The sequence below is a fragment of the Nansenia antarctica genome, assembly GCF_963989245.1.
Source record: "Nansenia antarctica genome assembly, chromosome: 2".
Lineage (NCBI taxonomy): Eukaryota > Metazoa > Chordata > Actinopteri > Argentiniformes > Microstomatidae > Nansenia > Nansenia antarctica.
The window spans coordinates 17,526,041-17,544,298 of NC_137675.1; the positions used below are offsets into that span (position 1 = coordinate 17,526,041).

Below are 18,258 nucleotides of genomic sequence, written 5' to 3' on the forward strand. Positions count from 1 at the left end.
TTACCATAAATGCATGTGTAATTGTTTCTTGTACTCAGAGTATTATCAAACATTGAAAACTATTTTATTTTGTCTCAAGACAAGATACAAATGTGTATGGAGTTAAAATGAGGTTGTTGATTAAGTGTTTTTAAATAAATATTCATGGTAATAACATTTATTTACTTTTTCTTTACCGTTTCCTGTGGTAGCTGAGGAACATGGCGTCTAGTCTGCTAAGCCGCTGCTTGGCTTCTTCTCTGAGACCCAGTCTGGGTCTGTCAGCTACAGGTAACACAGCTTGAATGGGAGAACATAACCAATAAGTGTTGGTTATATTGGTTAATAATGTTGGTTTCATTGTGGCCTATCTGCATTCACTTGTGCATTTTATTTGTTCTAGTCTCTCTGAATATGAAGAGTAAACAGTTTCAATGAGTGAAACACCCTCCCTGATGTGATGGGTATTACTTATTAATATCTTCAGTGCTAGCTGTATTATCTATCGTAGCCAAGAACAAATTATCTCCGTTGTTTATTGTTTTTGCTCTTGTAGCGTTGTTGCTCTCGTGGAATGTCAGTCATTCCTTGAGCACAAGTATCAGGGGAGGCTGGTGGAGGTGTTAGATACCATTCCTCATTCCATTGCATGCATACAATGAGCCCATCCTCCAATGCATACATGCATACAATGCATTGCATGCATACAATGAGCCCGTCCTCCAATGTCTACCTCCACCAGCTGTCACTGAGGCAGTTACATCATTGAAATTGTATTTGTAGGAGACATGGGATTAATTTGCTCCTTTGGGATTCTTGTTGGTGGCTCATGATATTAGTCATATTTTATTTTTCTGATGTACTGAATACTTCAAGTCACTTGACCTCAAGAAGACACCCTATCAGAAGGGGTCATGGGACAAATACCTTACGAGGAAGCTAGCTATTAATTGCTGTGGTTTATTTCAGTGAAATCACTCAGTTGAAGGAGGAGGGGATGAAGACAGAGAGCAAAGGTGGACATAAATGATCAACCAGTTTTGCCTGGTTTTTGTAAGTTATTATTGTCAGAAGGTCAAAATGACAGAAGGTCAAAATGACAAAAAGTCAAACGTTCTACTTACCTAGAGGTACAGTCCAGTGTAGTTATGTATTCTGAGAGTCATAAGACAAACACTCCCACCTCCTCCACAGTTGTCTTATAGGTTTCGGTGATAAATTGGTTATTACTAATTATATGAGGTACATGCACTATTGCACTTCCTATACACTTGGTTTTAAGGGACAGTTTTTATCTTTTATAATTTGTTAATATTTCTCATACCTTTTACACATAGTCTCCATGTCTATATTTAATAATATCACATTAAGAAAAAACGATCCCTTTAATATTAATAAACATGATATCAATCTTATATATAACTAATACTAATTGTATATGCTCTTATGTATATATGTTCTGTCTTTCCATAATTTGTATTGAAAAGCTTATGTTGTTATCACAAACAAGCCTATAGAATCATGTTGGTATTTTCTATAGGATATCGCCATGTCAGCAAAGCATCAGCCAAGACAGTGGAGGATGTTGAGTTTGATGGTCCCTGTATGAAAACCGAGGTTCCAGGCCCCATATCTAAGGTAAACAAATGAAGACAATCTCTGGACCAACGATAGACAAACTAAGCATTTGCTCTACTGCAAAGTTTGCTCCTATAACTTTCAGAAAAGAGCATAGGGCAGTACAAGTATAGGTAGGACATACGGTCAATCAAGGTTATGACAGGAGATAACCTTGAAGACAATTCAGTGGTTAAGCTGTGTTGGTATTGATTGTATCATGATAAAATAAGGCATTCAAAGCATTTTGAGGTTTTACTTCAGAAATGTTTCTTTTCAAAGTATTATCCATTCATACTGTATATCTTCCATGTTGTCTTCTACAGAGTCTATCAAAGCAGTTAGAGCCGGTTCAGGTGAGTATCTATGGAATACTCCATGTCAGGGGAGGCTGGTGGAGGCAGGAATTCGAGGACAGGCTCATTGTAATGCACGGTACGGAATAAGGAATGGTGTCAAACGTTTGCATTTCAATGAGCCTGCCCTCCAATTTCTACCTCCACAGGCCTCCCTTGCTCCATGCATAATGTGTGGCACACTTCCATTCAATGTTATCCTATGGAGAGTTATTAAAACGCATTCAGTAAATCTCATATAGGCTGTGTAACATACAGTATATCTCTTGGTGCAACATGAATAAAAAGTGATACGAATGCCCCAGATGAAGGTGACGTCATGCCTCTTGGAATGTCTGTGTCCCTCTAGAATGTCATCCAGGTGAATTTCTTCTGTGACTATGAGGAGAGTAAGGGCAACTATCTAGTGGACGTGGACGGGAACCGCATGCTGGATGTCTACACACAGATTGCATCTATACCTATAGGTGAGTCTCTGAGGTTCTGTTTTGGTTTGGAAGTTAGCAAAATAATTGAAAATCTAAGATTTAAGCTTTTTTCTGTCTTTGATTTTCAGGATACAATCACCCAGCACTCACCCAAGTCATGGCTGACCCCTCGAATATGGTAAACACTAACGTTTATGGAGCGACTTGAAGGTGTACTCAAGAATGAAATTGTAAGATAGTCATTGAGGAACGTGTAACTCTTTTCTCATTAATGTCTCGCTTTTCTCACAAATGTCTCAGGGTACGTTTGTGAACCGCCCTGCTCTTGGTATGCTTCCACCAGGGAAATTCCCTGAAAAGCTGTTGAATGGTCTAATGTCAGTAAGTTCGACATTTTTGTTTTCCTTGGAATATGTAATTACAACTTTTATAAAACAATACATGCTAGAGTTTGAGTCAATTCCCACTTAATTGAACTTCTACAAAGGAGTACAGCCAAATTACTGAATTGACTGGAATTTAATTGAATAGACTTCAACCTTGAGCCTTACACTGATCTAAACGGGTGTGCTTCCTCTTATGTTCACTAGGTAGCGCCCAAGGGCTTCGGCCGTGTCCAGACTATGGCTTGTGGCTCCTGCTCCAATGAAAACGCCTACAAAGCCATCTTCATCTGGTACAAAGTAAGTGATGGAACTGGAGTTGTGTTGTAATATAATGTAATATATTACAACACATATATAATTACATTATGTTATACAGTATGTAATATAGAAAGGTGTCACTCAAACATTGTGTCACTCAACATAGTGTATATTTCTTAGAATAAACTGAGGGGATCTAAGGAGCCGACCCCAGAGGAGGAGGTGACCAGTGTGATCAACCAGGTGGGTCTTGCTTGACCACAACACTGACATTTCCCTAATGTTATATCATATTATACTTAGAAACACACACTTAGGTCCGTGAGTTTCTCCTGACCATGTGACCTGCCCAGAAATAATGCTGGGTCCTACAGTAGAGTAGTTATGGATACGGCCTAGAAGAGAGAGATTTTTCCTGGTCAGGTGTTTTGCTCAAAAAGAAAATTCAACATGTCAGCCTGGCCTGTAGTTCCTTATTCTCTCTCCAGGCCCCCGGTTGTCCAGACCTGACTCTCCTGTCCTTCATGGGGGGATTCCATGGCAGAACAATGGGTGAGACAGAAACGCTATTTTTCAATGAACAATTCGTCTAATTTGGTACAAAAACAAAGAAAACCCAAGAATACACAGCCGAATACAAAGCCAATTGTACAAAGTTGTACAAATCCCATATACAGCTCTATACAAACTGTCTTTCCTTCTCCCAGGTTGCCTGGCGACCACCCACACTAAGGCGATTCAGAAGCTGGATGTCCCCACGTTTGACTGGCCCATCGCCCCCTTCCCTAAGCTGAGGTACCCTCTGGACGAGTTTAAGAGAGAGAATGCTCAAGAGGAGAGCCGCTGCCTAGAGGAGGTCTATTATCTCTTTCTCACTCACTCACTCTCTCTGTCAATCCCCCCTCATGTCTACCGACCTAATATCCTTCATTCAGTCCTCACCTTCATCATCTTTTTTTCCTGTCTACTCATTCCCCGATTCCTCCTTTTCTCATTCCTCTCCTAGTCCACTATCTCACCTCTCCTTACTCTCATCCATACCCCGTCCCTCCATATCTCTCATCCCTATGACTCTCATTCTCTTCTATTCCATCCCTCTCATGTCTCAGGCGGAGGACCTGATAGTGAAGTGGGGGAAGAAGGGAAGACCAGTGGCGGGGGTCGTGATCGAGCCAATCCAGGCCGAGGGCGGGGACAACCACGCCTCCCCTGACTTCTTCAGGAAACTGAGAGGAATCGCCAAGAAAGTAGGTTACCTAGGCAACCTTGGTGGTCATCAACATCTGGATGTACAAGAAATCTAACTCTGCATCTACCTTCTACCGTTCACTGAGGCTTGACCCACATTGAAGTCAGGCAAATAGTACCGTGAAATTAGTTGATGATATGGAGTATGATCATGTGATTGATACTCTTTACTAGTCACCCAATAGGGAGTGAGGATGTGACAGCTACATGATAGGATTTAGGTAAACATATAAAGCAGTTTCAGTGTTGTTATTTCTGGTTTATTTCTAGTTATTTCTTGTGAGTAGTGTTATAACTATTGTAATAACAGACATTTACAGTATGTCTCTTCTCATTTGACCTTTGTGTGTCCGTCAGCATGGATGTGCCTTCCTAGTGGATGAGGTGCAGACAGGGGGCGGGGCTACAGGGGAGTTCTGGGCCCACCAACACTGGGGATTGGACGACCCTGCAGACATAGTTTCCTTCAGCAAAAAGATGCTGACGGGAGGTTACTACTACAAGGATGACTTTCAGCCAGATAAGGTTGGTAGTAACTTTTAGAGTGCAGCTTCTCTGGTCTTGGTTAATTTCTGTTTAATGGCTTAAAATATGACAACTTAGGTTAATAATCAGTCTCCATTGGAAATGGAAATTAAAAGCGAATATTGGGAAATAAACTAACTAGCACTACCTTCTAAGCAATACGGTTTTCCTTTCCTTTTTGACAAGGCATCATTTGCGCAATGTGTTGTTTATGGTTCACCTATGGTTCTCTCCTGTGTACTGTCTTCAGCCTTTCAGGATCTTTAACACGTGGCTGGGAGACCACACCAAGAACCTGTTCCTGACGGAGGTGATCAAGGTGGTCAGGACAGAGAGGCTGCTGGACCAGGTGAAGAAGACAGGCAAGGTCATGCTCCAGGGCCTGTATGACCTTCAGGTGAGTGGTGGAGTGTATTTGTATGCGTGTGTGTGTGTGTGTGTCAGGGTTCCTACAAGTTTCAACAAGTCAAATTTAAGACCTTTTTAGACCTTTTTTAGACCTCCTTGAATAGAATTAGAGACCTATTCGCGACCCCATACACCATATTATTGCTATTTGGCATCCTCAAGGTGATGAAATTAGGGATTTCACTGCCATAAAGACAAAAAAGTCTGAAGGAAATTAATATAAAATAAATATTGGTTCCAGCTTGATTAATTGCCACGTAAATAGATGTGGTCGGACTGATTTCCTTGCAAGACAAGCTAATCTAATTTTTAAGACCCATCACCTCAGTTTTTTTTTTTACCTAATAACTGAAATGTAAGACCTTTTTAGGCCTTATAAATCGGATTGCTTTTAGACTTTAAGGCTTTTTTTAAGACCAGCACGGGAACCCTGGTGTGTGTGTGTGTGTGTGTGTGTGTATAAGACATATAGGCTACATCATCAGTACTCCTTATCTCTCTTTCTTTTTCTCTCTCTGTCCCTCTCGTCTAGATGAAGTACCCTCACTTACTCAGTCGAGCAAGAGGCATCGGGACCTTCTGTGCGATCGATGTGAAGGATGAACAAACTCGCAACAACCTCATCCTCAAGGCCAGAAATAAGGGTAAAGTACTTCAATCTGTAGGTTGAGATCACAGAACAGCAAGAATCATTAGAAGGGGACCACTACCTCAACATAAGAATCCTAAAGACCTTTACTACGCAGTTTTTTACTTTACTTCCAGTCAGCTACGCATTATCAAGTACATTCATGTCAATCAAATAACTTTCATTCATGATGCTGTTTGTCATCGTTTACAGGTGTGGTCCTCGGAGGCTGTGGAACTCAGTCCATCCGGTTCCGACCGGCTCTGGTATTTAAGGAGCATCATGCACATCTCTTCCTGGACATCTTCAACGACGCCATCGCTGAGCTCAAGTAGAGCCGTCTGCTGACATGTCCCCTCCTCGCTGCGCACTCCTTCACTCCTCACACTGGATTTCTGAAATGGGCCTTTTTCCTCTCATCCGCCCTGCCGTACCTCACTGCATTCATTTAATCTTCTGATTTTGGGAGAAAAAAAAATCATAGGAAGACACAGGCTTTGTTCTGTCTATATATGTTCTGTCTTCTTGTATGAAAGGTGCTATATAAATAAAGCTTTACTTACTATATGGCTTTGTTTGGTCATTGTAATAAAACATGTTCTTGGATTGTATAGAGCGGCAATTAAGTTCATGAGTGATTGTAAATGCTTTTGCTTGGACACAAATATAATCTTGTGTATATACAGTATGACCCGTCACATTTCTACTGTACACTGCATCTGTTGTAACAAGTAACTTTCACATTTCAGTTTTTTACATTGAAGTAGTAGTCTAGTTGGTAGTGATTGTAATGCACACTCTTTGCATCAAATCATTTTAATCGCTTTCCGTACGTATAGTTTTAAATAAACCTACAAAATATGTTGCTTAAATTATCTGCACAGAACAGTTGTCATAACAATAACAGTATCAATTATATTTGAGTCATTCATCATTGAACAAGACAGAGCATACTGTAATATACAGTAGGCCTATGTGCAGACTTGCTGATGAACACACAGTATCCAAATGATCCCAACATACATCAAATCAAAGTCCCAAACACTTTCTGAAAGGCCTGTTTGTCAACCACACGTCCCAACCGGGGGGAGAAGTACAGGGTCTCAGGACTACTGTAGCGCTTCAGACGTAGTATAGGCTCACCCACAGAGTCCCCAGTGTCCCCGATAGTCATAACGTCTGACACCGCCAGGTACATATTGTGCCGTCTTCCCCAGAATGTGAGGTGGGACACCTTGAGAGTGGTCTGGGAAGAATCCAGGTACATCATCCCAACCACTCGTCTGAGGAAGTGGCTTGCAGTGTACAACATAACTCCAGCGAACGTGGCTATCCCAGCGCTGTAGCTGACCAGCAGGTATGACACTTCTCCTATGGAATACATGTAAAACACAGGGGGGAGCAAAGCCACGGTGATCGCAGTCTGCACTAGCTTGAGTCTGGATACACCTCTGAGAATCTTCATGTGTGGTAGCGAGTAGATGAGCGTGTACTTCTGAGTGGACAGATCGGTACATTTTGCAAGTGCATTGACATACGGTGATGGAGGTGCAGGGTAGGCGTGTTGGACGGGTGCTGCTGTCCGTCCTGGGTCCAGTCCGCTGGGTCTTTGGAGACGGGCGCGACAGAGGAGTCGACTTGAGGAGCTTCTCAGTATGCAGTACTCCCTGCAGTGTGACAGCACTCTGAAGGAGAGGCTGGGGAGGAGTGTTGACCTATGCTGGAGGGGACAGAAAGAGAGAGAGAGAGATTAGAATGGATGAGATAAAACTACAGTTTTGTAGTTTAATCAACAAGAGGGATACATAGCAAGAAGAGCAAGCACGCAATTTGACTATATAATACAATATAATATAATATAACTCCATTATAGTTGCAATAGAAATCGAATTCAATTTTATGTTTAGAGAATTTAGAATCTAGATTAGATTAACTAGCTAGCCACCTCTGGCAGACACATAGCCATCTGACCACCAGCTAATCGCCAAATTAGGACGTACAGTTCCCTAGCTAAGCATATGTACAACTTACCATGTCAGTCGACGTTGACCTGGCAAAATACCACTAAAAGCATAAACAGCAAAGGTTCTCAAAGGACGGCATGTGTTCGGTTTGTGTTGATGGCTAGGTCATGTCTTTAGTCTTTTCTGCCACATGAACTAAGTACTTCCGGTTCACGGAGTTTCTAAATAAAAGTGCTAAAGTTATGAATTAAAAAACTGTGATACATCTGCCTAAACATTTAGCAATATGTGTTGATATTTAAGTGACATTTGTATAAAATGTGGGTTTTTGAAACATGTTTCAAGGTCAAATAAATACAGCCAATGCAAATCACTATATGAAATATATATTGGCTTAAGTTATAGCCAAAAACTATTCTGGGCGTTGCGGTAAATGTATTGTAGCAAGTACTTAGAAGAGTATATGGTGTCATATCATGGGGCACATGAGTGTTATTGGCCATTTACTCGACCAGGAAGTGTTTCGAACGTTCAATGAGTTTGTAAAATAATAAATAATATCTAATAAAAGAGAATATTTTACATTACGCAAAATTCACATGCTCTACTTTTTATACACTTTGATAATTATTTATAGACCATAGTGTTTATTGAATGTCATGTCTTTCTTGCATTATTCATTTAATTTCACACATACGTCCAAGCTGTCATATCCGCCATGTGACAGTTCTGCCAATGATGTTGCTGTTTTGCTGATTAGTGTACTTTGAAAAAAACGGAATTATCGTATTGCTTTATCTTGTGTCCTTCTCCTGCATGAACTCTTCATTGATGTCAAAAACACGTCCTGCCGCCTACTGCCTGGAGTGGAGGCGACTCAGGCCGGGTGTCTCGCCGTTGTGCCGCAGGTATTTGAATCATATTCAGACACGGTTGTGACAACAACCTTATCGCCACGAATGAATAATACGTGACAACTTGACGTTGTAAATGCATTGGGAAGCTGCTGTCAAACCGCTAAAGAAAGAAGGCGTGTGAAAGAGGCTTGTTGGTGGTCAAACATGCTGCAGATTGGAGACGAGGTCGCCCTTTTCTCGGTGGTGTTCGTCGTGGTTCTTCTCGGAACGAGGAGCGCAGTGTGGTCCACCGTCCTCGCCGCCAGCCTCTACGCCTTCTTGGTGACGTTCCGATTCCCTCAAGTCCCGTCCGACCGGGCCATACAGGTGCTGCGGCCCGGTCCAGGCGGGTTGTCAGTGGTCGCTCACCGGGGAGGAGGGCATGACGCGCCGGAGAACACCATAGCAGCTATCCGGGAGGTGAGTCGAGGAGAGGCTTCCTTGCACCAGGGAATCCTGGATCTTTCTCTTCCTCGGTGAGAGCTAATCAAACAGTTATAGTGCACACATTGTACAGCACAGCAAGACATTGTGTACTGTACTATCTCAGTGTGCAGTACAGGTACAAGTGATATTGGCTGCGTTCCAAAATGAGTTCTAGCGCTCTATCTCTAGAGCGCATAAATAGAGTACAAGAACGCATTTTGGAACAAAGCCATTGTTTCATGTCAACTGCCATAGTGAATCTGACACAAAGCCAAACATGTACTGTATAAGACCACATTCACAAATGAGTATCCTATTGTACTGTGTATACCTGACAAAGAAGTGCATAGAAATATCAGGTCAAACAAGCTCTCCATTGCTTCTCCATAATGTCATTCCTCTCTTCTTCTAACCCTGTGTTGCGTCTACCCCTCCATCACTAGGCCAGTAAGAATGGGGCGTCAGGGGTGGAGTTGGACCTGGAGTTCACTGCAGACGGCGTCCCTATTCTGATGCACGATGACACGGTGGACCGCACCACCAACGGGTCGGGACCACTCAGCCAGCTGAGTTTCTCTGAGCTGCACAAGCTGGATGCAGGTGCTAAGCACAGACTCAGGTGAATGGGACTGTGGGGGACAGACAGACAGACAGACAGACAGACGGACGGACGGACGGACAGACGAACAGACAGACAGAGTGACAAAGAGACAGAGTGACAAAGAGACACAGTGACGGACAGTCAGACAGAGTTGGACAGACGGATGGACGGACGGACGGACGGACAGAGACAGACAGAGACACTGCGGCCTAATTGTAGGGGTCTGTGAGACTTGGCTTAAAACTCATTTAGTGCCGAGGGTGAATAAAGTCACCCTAATTGTCCACATTCTAGAGGGCCACGGGCTTACTTTATTCACCAGAAATGCATAAATTACACTGCTTCATTTTGTAGCCAAGCCTAAAAGTATTGTTGCTAGGTAAATACCACAAAAGAACACTTGGCACTCGTGCTAGATGGTGAGTGTTCCGAAATTCTTTGGCAGTTAGTGAGTGAAAACAGGACAGATATCACCATTGTGTAGTGTTGCTAGGTAGGCCTAGTTGGGACTTGGCCAAAGACAGCAGTGTAAACGTTAATGTTGTGTGACCCTCAGTGACAAGTTCGGAGGAGAGAAGGTCCCTACCCTGCAGGAAGCGGTGGAGGAATGCATCAAACTCCAGCTGACCATCTACTTTGATGTCAAAGGCCACCCAGATGAGGTATAGGCAACCACACGCCTTGGATATATGTATATTATTACTATACATCAGTGGGGTGCAATGTTACAAATGTTATAGATGGAATATGCTTGCCTTACACAAAACAGAAATCTGTTGACGCTTATATTCTTCACTGTACATTTCTTCCAGCAAAGCTCTACTATCTACAGCTGAATATGAATGAATGAATGAATGAATGAATGAATGAATGAATGAATGAATGGTCTTTATTGTCATTGACAGTAGAAGGGAAAGAAGGGAAAGGAGCTGGTTTACATAAATAAAGGCTATGTACACTATCCACTATACTATACTATACAAATAAAACACTGTGCTGTACTCTATGCTATGCTATACCTATTCTAACATTTCCTATTCTCTGAACCTTATGTACCCTAGGGTTGTCATATTGCACATAGTGTTATTGCACATTCATTTAAAGTGTCGCAGTTTGCAGGTACACATTTGTGTTTCAGTATTACACTTGATTTCAATCTAGTAGCTGCCATCAATTTGTCTAGATTGTCCAGGGCCTAGAACCTAGGTCTTTGCTGTGTTCAGGGCCTGAATGGCCCTGGGGTAGAAACTGAGCTTCAGTCTGTTTGTCCTTGCGAACATGGTCCTGAACCGCCTGTTCGAGGGCAGCCGAGCAAAGTGTTCGTACCCAGGGTGGGATGGGTCTCTGGAGATCTTGGAGGCCTTCCTGAGGCAGCGTGTGTTGTACAGCTCTTCCAGAGAGGGGAGGGGGGCGCCGGTGATCTTCTGGGCCGATCTCACGACTCTCTGTAGCGCATTCCACTCTGCGGCTGTGCAGCTGAAGAACCAGATGCAGATGCAGTAGGTGAGGATGCTCTCCACTGCGCAGCGGTAGAAGGCCACCAGCATCTCCTGTCCGATGTGGTCTTTCCTGAGGACTCTCAGGAAAGAAGAGACGCTGTTGTGCCTTCTTGATGATGGCTGCTGTGTTGTTCTTCCAGGACAGGTCATCCTGTATGTGCACCCCCAGGAATCGGAGGGTTGAGACTCTCTCCACGCTCCCTCCGTCGACGAGCAGGGGCTGGACCTCAGATTTTTTCCTCCTGAAGTCCACGATGATTTCCTGAATACACCTAATCTATAGATAGCTTAGTCGGTCTGTTCCTGTTTGTTGTCAAAAAGTACATTTTTAGAACAGGGCCATTTGAAAGCATGTTGTTTCAGGCAGTGGTCCACTTCAGTTCAGGCTACAGACCAGTGCTTCAACTTACACTAACAGCTGTTAGGTCACCAGCCTGTCTGACAAACAAACACACACACACACACAGTATGAATTAATGTATTGTTCTGTTTTTTCCCCCCTCGCAGGCAGCAGCTGCTCTTAAAGAGATGTACAAGAAACATCCAGTCCTCTACAACACCAGCATTGTCTGCTCTTTCGAGCCTAAAGTCATTTATAGGGTAAGGGTGTGCAAAGGGGTAATAGCTCTCAAAAGGCATCTAACATACATAGTAAACTCATAGTCAATGTAATGTTATCTCTGTGTGTCCCTCTCTTGACCCCCTGGCCCAGATGAGACAGGCTGACCCGGAAGTGGTCACAGCACTGACCCATAGACCCTGGTCCCTGAGTCGGCTAGGCGATGGCACGCCGCGCTCCTCGTCACTATGGAAACACCAGTGGACACAGGTGCAGGACGTGCTGCTGGACTGGGCGCATCACCACCTGCTATGGAATCTCTGTGGCGTCTCTGCTTTCCTGGTGCAGAAGAACTTCATATCCCCGTGAGTCACTGATGTTAGTCACTAGCTGCCGTGTTAGCACAGAATTGTTCTATTAGTTATATTCTCACTTAATATGAATGTACCGGTAATTGTCTTGGAACTTTTGGTGCCAATAGGGTGTCCCATTAAAATTCCTAATATTGCACACAAAACAAATATACAATGCATACAAAATAATACAAATATTCTTGCAAAGAACACAAATAGTAAATACCCTGTGTAGGCCTTCTGATACAACCTAAGGTGTCCTATTTTATGTAAACCTTGATCCGATGCTGCTCTGTTATTACTGCACACACAGACAGTTACCCACATGGTTAGCTGTGTGAAGTTGACCATGAAACCTGTTAATATACACCCTGAATAACAACATGACATGTCATTTCATAATGTGTAACAAGCAAATAAATACAATAGATATGTTAGGCATGTTATGTTAGGAATCGCAGCAGGTGAGCAGTGAACACTGTAGGACTAATGTTATGCTTCCTTGTCGGTCTCCTCTCATCTGTCCACAGGGACTATGTGCAGTACTGGGCCCAGAGAGGTGTGGAGGTGGTGAGCTGGACCATCAACACAGCCGTGGAGAAACAGTACTACCGGGACCTGCTCAACGTCAACTACATCACAGACAGTCTAGTAGAGGACTGTGACCCCCATTATTGACCACAGCAACACACACACATAAACATTAAAAAGGAATGACATTGACATGAAGACATGAGACATGAAGTGTTTAACTTTACAACACTCAGTATCAGAGCGTTGTACATTCTTTTGTGCAGAAAATGTATGGACATATGATGCAAAACCTACAGTGCAGCTATACAGAGAATAGAATCAGCCTTTAAATTCTGTCAGGGAATATGTCCACGTGTACTGTATTTACCAACTCAGGAGACCACCAATAAGTACATAATACACCTTAGTGTATCTTTTTTGTTATCTTTTTTGGATGCATTATGCACTTCCCTGATCTCTGTTATAGCTCATACTGTGAAGTGCTGGGTCCTGCTGATACCTTTAACTACTTATAGTAACGCCTTCATTAATCCTAGAAAAGATTCACAATTGATATATAAGCAAATCCTAACAAAACTACTGTACACATATGGTGCTGCTAACCCAAACATTATGTCATTGCTTACGCCATTCCGGCATTACTCCTCATGTGCTCATTAATTTCTCAATTAAATACTAAAATAATCAGGTGCATTCATTAAACATAATCTTGAAAAAAATAATAAAATACAATCTGGATTACACTTGTTCAGTCTCTCTCTCTCTCTCTCTCTCTCTCTCTCTCTCTCTCTCTCTCTCTCCCTCTCTCCCTCTCTCCTATTAGTGTTATCATCTGTGTGAAATGAATAACTTGGGTAGATCATTAGCTACATGCATTGGGCCCAGTATTTCAAAACGTGTCATCTTGATCCAATCAAGCTGGCTGATTTCCCATATACTACTCAAAATCTGCCATATATCTGATCCTGGATAGCAAAACAGATTCCAGACCATTCTAATCTAGATTAAAAATGTTGAAATAATCTGCGACCAAACAGGTTTCTCTGTGTTGTAGACCTATATCCTCATTCCTAATTGTTTCCTTATTCCCCAACCGATAAAGATGGCATATCGTAGGGGTGTTGGTTGGTAAAGGCAGATGAACAATAATTCAAGGTAGCTAAATTGAGAGCTTATCTGACTAATGGAAGCCCAGCCTAGATACACAAATCCTTAAATCCCAGCACGTGAATGTTGTTCATCATGATAAAGCACTTTTATAACTCGGCTTTATCATGGTGAATAGGCAGCTTCTCCATCCACATGCTTGGACTGGTCACTAGGTGAATGGTTATTGGTAGTATTCTGAAGGGCGCTCCCCCTCTGACCAGGGGCGTGTAGCCGACGTCATCAAGGGGTTCTCTCTGATCGGTGCCTTTCACACTTGTAGGACGTTTACACTGTGCTGGCCACTCCGAAGGTGAAATCTACTGTAATATATCCGCTTAAGACGTAGTGATAACGGGAAAAGGGCAACACTTTGCAAGATCAAAGGCACAGAGGGGGACTGCTTCACCTTGTATGACCTATAGGCAATATACCCTTGGAGCAGCAGACGGCGCTTTTTAGAGCAAACATATGTTTATTCGGAGCGACGACAAGAGAGCGCACATTGCGGTACCGTGATCGCTTTTGGTGGCAGTTGCTTGCAGGCTACGGTAACGGAGACTGGCAGACTTACCAGACCAGCTGACTTGGAAAAACACGCTGCAATATTTTTTCCACCGTGGCTGCGTCAAGAGAACTCGGCCGAAAAGGGGGATTGCACGGCGTACGACATCGCATTTGCACTTGTCACATTGTATTAGATCCACGGCAAGCGACTTTTTCTGAGCCATACTGAAGTTCCGGGGAACTGGCTTTCACATAATGTACACAATTGCTAGAGGTCCCAGTAAACTTGTTACACAACGGAGGACAGGTGAGTTCGCTTCAGCAGCTGATCGATATGATAACAATATATTAACTGTTGTTTCTTTATTGATTCTTTGCAAATAAATAACGATCTAATATTCATTTTGATAGATAGATAGAATGTAGCCCAGATCAATGGAAAACGTATATTATTAATGGTAATACATTAATTAAAGTGACACAATTGAAAAGTCTCTATTCAATTTATTTTTAGGGCCCACTCAACAGATTGAGAATAAAATCATCGACTTGAAGCTCAAACAGACTCCCTGGTCAGAGTCAGAGTAAGTAGCGATATTCATTCATATTGCATTTATCATCATAGTCAACCTGGTGAATATTCCATGGCACGTGTGTACAGTGGAATAAGTGCGATCATGTAACACTGTTGCCACTGATATCATTTCTGTAACGTCACGATTTACCCAGATTCGTTTTTGGAGCGTTCTGTTACTTTGTTCACTGCACAAATAGATACATTGAAACATTGTAGCATTGATTATGTGTCTCGCAAACGTTTCTTTGCCCATATGTAACCCAACACACAGTGAGTGACCTTGTAATGCTAGCTGACATAGCTTGCTAGCAGCGTAGGCTACCTGTATGTCGTTCATCTGTTCAAAGTCCGAACGCCGAAACACACAATTATTTGTACACATTCTTTTTAACTATTAAAAGACAAAATGCACGTTGAACAACATATAGCTGCTATGTAAACAGACGTAAAGGAATAGGCTATGCTTCACACTCACTGCAAGGACATGGAACATGACGTGGACTGATAGCAAGTGTAGCAATTGTGTATTTGGTTGAGTTTGGCTCGTCGGACAGACGTCATTATCAGTGATTTCAATGTTGTAAAGTCTGTCCGTTGCAACAGATGCGGTTGTACAACATTCGTGGGAATCCAAATAGTGATAATCCGTCTGTTGCCCCTAGCAACCTCATTGTGTAAGGAAGTAGATTGAGCATCCTCCAATTTCTATGGAAGCCGAGTGGACCCGAAGTTCAACGTGGGAAATAGAGAATGCCCATGAATATCACAATACAGTATTTGACCTTTCTTGTCAGAGCAGTGTACAGTTCCCCTCCAACAGTCATGCTGGGCTTTTTATGAGAGATATTAATGTAAAAAGTGTAATTTTGTGGGCCTGCAATAGGGGTTTATCCCCATATTTGCAAGTAAGATATATTATCCCAGAGTTGGATGACAATCCAATATTTGATGTACTGTCCTTTTCCTTCTCTATCTGTACTGTAGTTCTCCAGCTCCTAAGATTGTCTTTAATCGCCTGAACGGGAAGAGATATCACACAGCGCCCGTACAGAAGCAGGACACTCCAGCTGATGACTTCACACCATCCCATGAGGAGAATGTTCGATTTGTGTACGAAGGTAAGAGGCATTGGAAAATGTTTTTTCACTCACACTCTCTCTCTTTCTCACTCACTCACACACACACACACACACACACACACCTCTGAAATGCATATCAGGAATGACTACATTCAGTAAACCCTTGCACCAACAGACCTTGCCTCAAGGCTAAAGCTGACACTCATCCCACCCTCTTCACACCACCAGTGGTGTTTATATGTGACAGATCGCTGGATTCAAGGACTAGAACCCCTGTGCATGTCGAGCATAACCTTACACACGAAACAGAGAATGGGGGAGGTAAAGAATACATAACAGAGGGATGGAGGTTGCTCGAGATGGAACTGCAGGTCAGTCGACACAGACCATAGATGGTGGTTGGGTGATATCTCTGAACACTAAAGGGTTGGAAAGAAGCCATCCATCCAGTACAAAAATGGAGAGATTCTCTCCAACATGGTTTTGCTAGTAAGTTCTATAAAGCAGTCCACTTTCAGCACGCTCGGATGAAGAAGAATGACTTGTAGTATCAGTATGACCTTTTCTTTATTGCTTTTGGAGATTTGCCTGAAAAATGATAATAAGGCAATTCGGTGACTCCGTTTTGTTTGCTTTTATAAACTTCTTACGGAGCTCCAAAACAAATAAACTGACATAGTTGCCAATGCAAACACTGTTAAAGTTTCTCATGCATAGTGTGAAAGAGTGTTGTAGAAGTAGTATCAGTCATCTGCAAGTCCGGGTATGGGATGGAAACAACATCAAGTAGCACCAAGAAAGTTCAGCTGAAATTATTTTTAGATGGTGAGCTTTGGTTTGTTTTTGTACATTTTCATTCAAAAGCTTGTAGCAGTGATGATGATGTAGATGAAAGCCTACAGAGTGGGGTGTGTTTTACTCAAAGGGAAAACATAACCTTCAGTCCATTGGCTGATGCAATAAACTACTGTGCTTGCCTGGCCCACTTCAGGGCTACATCATATTTGATAGCTTGCAAGGTTACCCTGCTAGAGAAGTTTTGGTTGTGGCCTTCGCATTTGTCCACTGGCATTTGTGCACTGCAGACAAAATAGACCATTATAAACTACCCCTAGTCAGTGGCAGCATAGTCATAAGATGCAGGTTATTCTACTGCAGCATGGAAAACGGTTGTGTGTCTGTCTGTCTGTCCAGAAGTGTACCAATATGTCTGTGTTTGTGTCTGTGTCTCCCTCTGTAGCGTGGCAGGAGGTAGAGCAGCAGCTGGGAGATGGCGGTGAGCCCGCATGTGGCCAGGGGCCAGTGCAGTACGCAGAGAAGACCCCCAGTCCAGTTATGAAGAGTGAGTACAGGCCCATTTCACCTTCCGCCATCTTGTTTACCAGCAGCCACCTCGCTCTACTAAATAAGTATACAAAGTAAGGTGACATGGGAGAGGTAGTTTGACGGAAGAGAGTTAAGAGTCTTGCTCCTGGCTCTCTTATCTCATTTAACCCACTTATGTGGTATTCTGATGACTTGTCTACTGTTATCCCTTTGTGTTGTGACCGCGTTAACCTCAACACTGTAATGATGTTTCTGTATAAAGCATCCGTACTAAAGCTAAATGCCAGTTTCATTTCTATTTAAAGAAGCACAGGCCAGGTATTTAGCTCAGTCTTATCAGAGGCCTGTGGAGAGAGAGAGACAAGCTCTAGCTTTAATGTTTAACTCTCTCTGGTCTGTGAGCAACTCTCACCTCAGATGAACCTGTGCTGGTTGCTGATTCTCCACAGTTTCACCCAAACCTGTTCCGTCCTGTTCAGTGACCTCATAACTTTATAAGTCATTGGTGGGTGGCTGTTCATAATTGAAAAAGAAGAGAAAGCACACCGCAGAAAACTTGGGCGAGGTGCCGGCGACGGAGCAGAATACTATAGAATTTTAAGTAGAAGCCGCACACTCTCGTTTCAGATGCAAAAGTGTATTTTAATTGACAACGGTTTCGGCCGTAGTCTTTGTCAAGTCTTCTTTTAAGGCTGTTCATAAAACATGACTTATGACTCAGAAGCTGAACTATAATACAAATCTATAATCAACTTTCTCTCATTTTACTCCCTCCCTTTATGACTCTCCCCCCCTCTTCCTCCCTTTTCTCCCTCTATTATCCTCTCTTACCCTTTTCACCTCCCTCCCTCCCCTCCCCTCCTCTCCCACCCTACCCTCCCTGCTCCTCGTCCCTTCCCTCTCTTCCTCCACACAGACTTTGTGCCCATCGACCTGGAGGAGTGGTGGGCCCAGCGGT

At 42.9% G+C, this 18,258-nt stretch overlaps 4 protein-coding genes across 4 annotated transcripts in view; 3 read left to right on the forward strand and 1 right to left on the reverse strand.

Moving 5' to 3' along the window:
* Nucleotides 1–200: 200 nt before the first annotated feature.
* On the forward strand, nucleotides 201–6,203 carry LOC308151152 (4-aminobutyrate aminotransferase, mitochondrial-like; the record flags this gene model as incomplete). Its single annotated transcript, XM_080523974.1, has 15 exons — nucleotides 201–270; nucleotides 1,520–1,617; nucleotides 1,923–1,952; nucleotides 2,302–2,419; nucleotides 2,509–2,558; nucleotides 2,681–2,761; nucleotides 2,971–3,063; nucleotides 3,205–3,267; nucleotides 3,513–3,576; nucleotides 3,732–3,880; nucleotides 4,134–4,271; nucleotides 4,630–4,797; nucleotides 5,048–5,194; nucleotides 5,738–5,849; nucleotides 6,047–6,203. The coding sequence occupies 15 exons, from the start codon at nucleotides 201–203 to the stop codon at nucleotides 6,166–6,168; spliced, it is 1,503 nt and encodes a 500-aa protein (XP_080380100.1). The 3' UTR covers nucleotides 6,169–6,203.
* Nucleotides 6,204–6,209: 6 nt separating this feature from the next.
* Nucleotides 6,210–7,955, reverse strand: tmem186 (transmembrane protein 186). Its single transcript, XM_080523975.1, has 2 exons — nucleotides 7,865–7,955; nucleotides 6,210–7,553 (listed from the first exon to the last, which is right to left on the reverse strand). The coding sequence occupies exons 1-2, from the start codon at nucleotides 7,865–7,867 to the stop codon at nucleotides 6,858–6,860; spliced, it is 699 nt and encodes a 232-aa protein (XP_080380101.1). The 5' UTR covers nucleotides 7,868–7,955; the 3' UTR covers nucleotides 6,210–6,857.
* Nucleotides 7,956–8,583: 628 nt separating this feature from the next.
* On the forward strand, nucleotides 8,584–13,351 carry gde1 (glycerophosphodiester phosphodiesterase 1). Its single transcript, XM_080523697.1, has 6 exons — nucleotides 8,584–9,113; nucleotides 9,563–9,738; nucleotides 10,277–10,382; nucleotides 11,727–11,819; nucleotides 11,932–12,143; nucleotides 12,662–13,351. The coding sequence occupies exons 1-6, from the start codon at nucleotides 8,859–8,861 to the stop codon at nucleotides 12,807–12,809; spliced, it is 990 nt and encodes a 329-aa protein (XP_080379823.1). The 5' UTR covers nucleotides 8,584–8,858; the 3' UTR covers nucleotides 12,810–13,351.
* A 766-nt stretch (nucleotides 13,352–14,117) lies between these two features.
* Nucleotides 14,118–18,258, forward strand: part of mcrip2 (MAPK regulated corepressor interacting protein 2) — a gene marked incomplete at its 3' end in the record, with an annotated part of 4,381 nt that continues 240 nt past the window's right edge. The window contains exons 1-5 of the mRNA XM_080522765.1: nucleotides 14,118–14,625; nucleotides 14,833–14,902; nucleotides 15,880–16,013; nucleotides 17,215–17,316; nucleotides 18,217–18,256. Of these exons, the coding sequence (XP_080378891.1) occupies nucleotides 14,574–14,625; nucleotides 14,833–14,902; nucleotides 15,880–16,013; nucleotides 17,215–17,316; nucleotides 18,217–18,256 (398 nt within the window). The 5' untranslated portion in view covers nucleotides 14,118–14,573. The remainder of the gene's footprint in view (nucleotides 14,626–14,832; nucleotides 14,903–15,879; nucleotides 16,014–17,214; nucleotides 17,317–18,216; nucleotides 18,257–18,258) is intronic.

Bases quoted from the DNA above. Each gene is read 5' to 3' on its own strand.
- gde1 (XM_080523697.1), top strand. From the start codon at position 8,859: ATGCTGCAGATTGGAGACGAGGTCGCCCTTTTCTCGGTGGTGTTCGTC. The intron at 11,820-11,931 runs GTAAGGGTGTGC...CCCCTGGCCCAG, and splicing joins AGCCTAAAGTCATTTATAGG to ATGAGACAGGCTGACCCGGA. The intron at 12,144-12,661 runs GTGAGTCACTGA...ATCTGTCCACAG, and splicing joins CAGAAGAACTTCATATCCCC to GGACTATGTGCAGTACTGGG.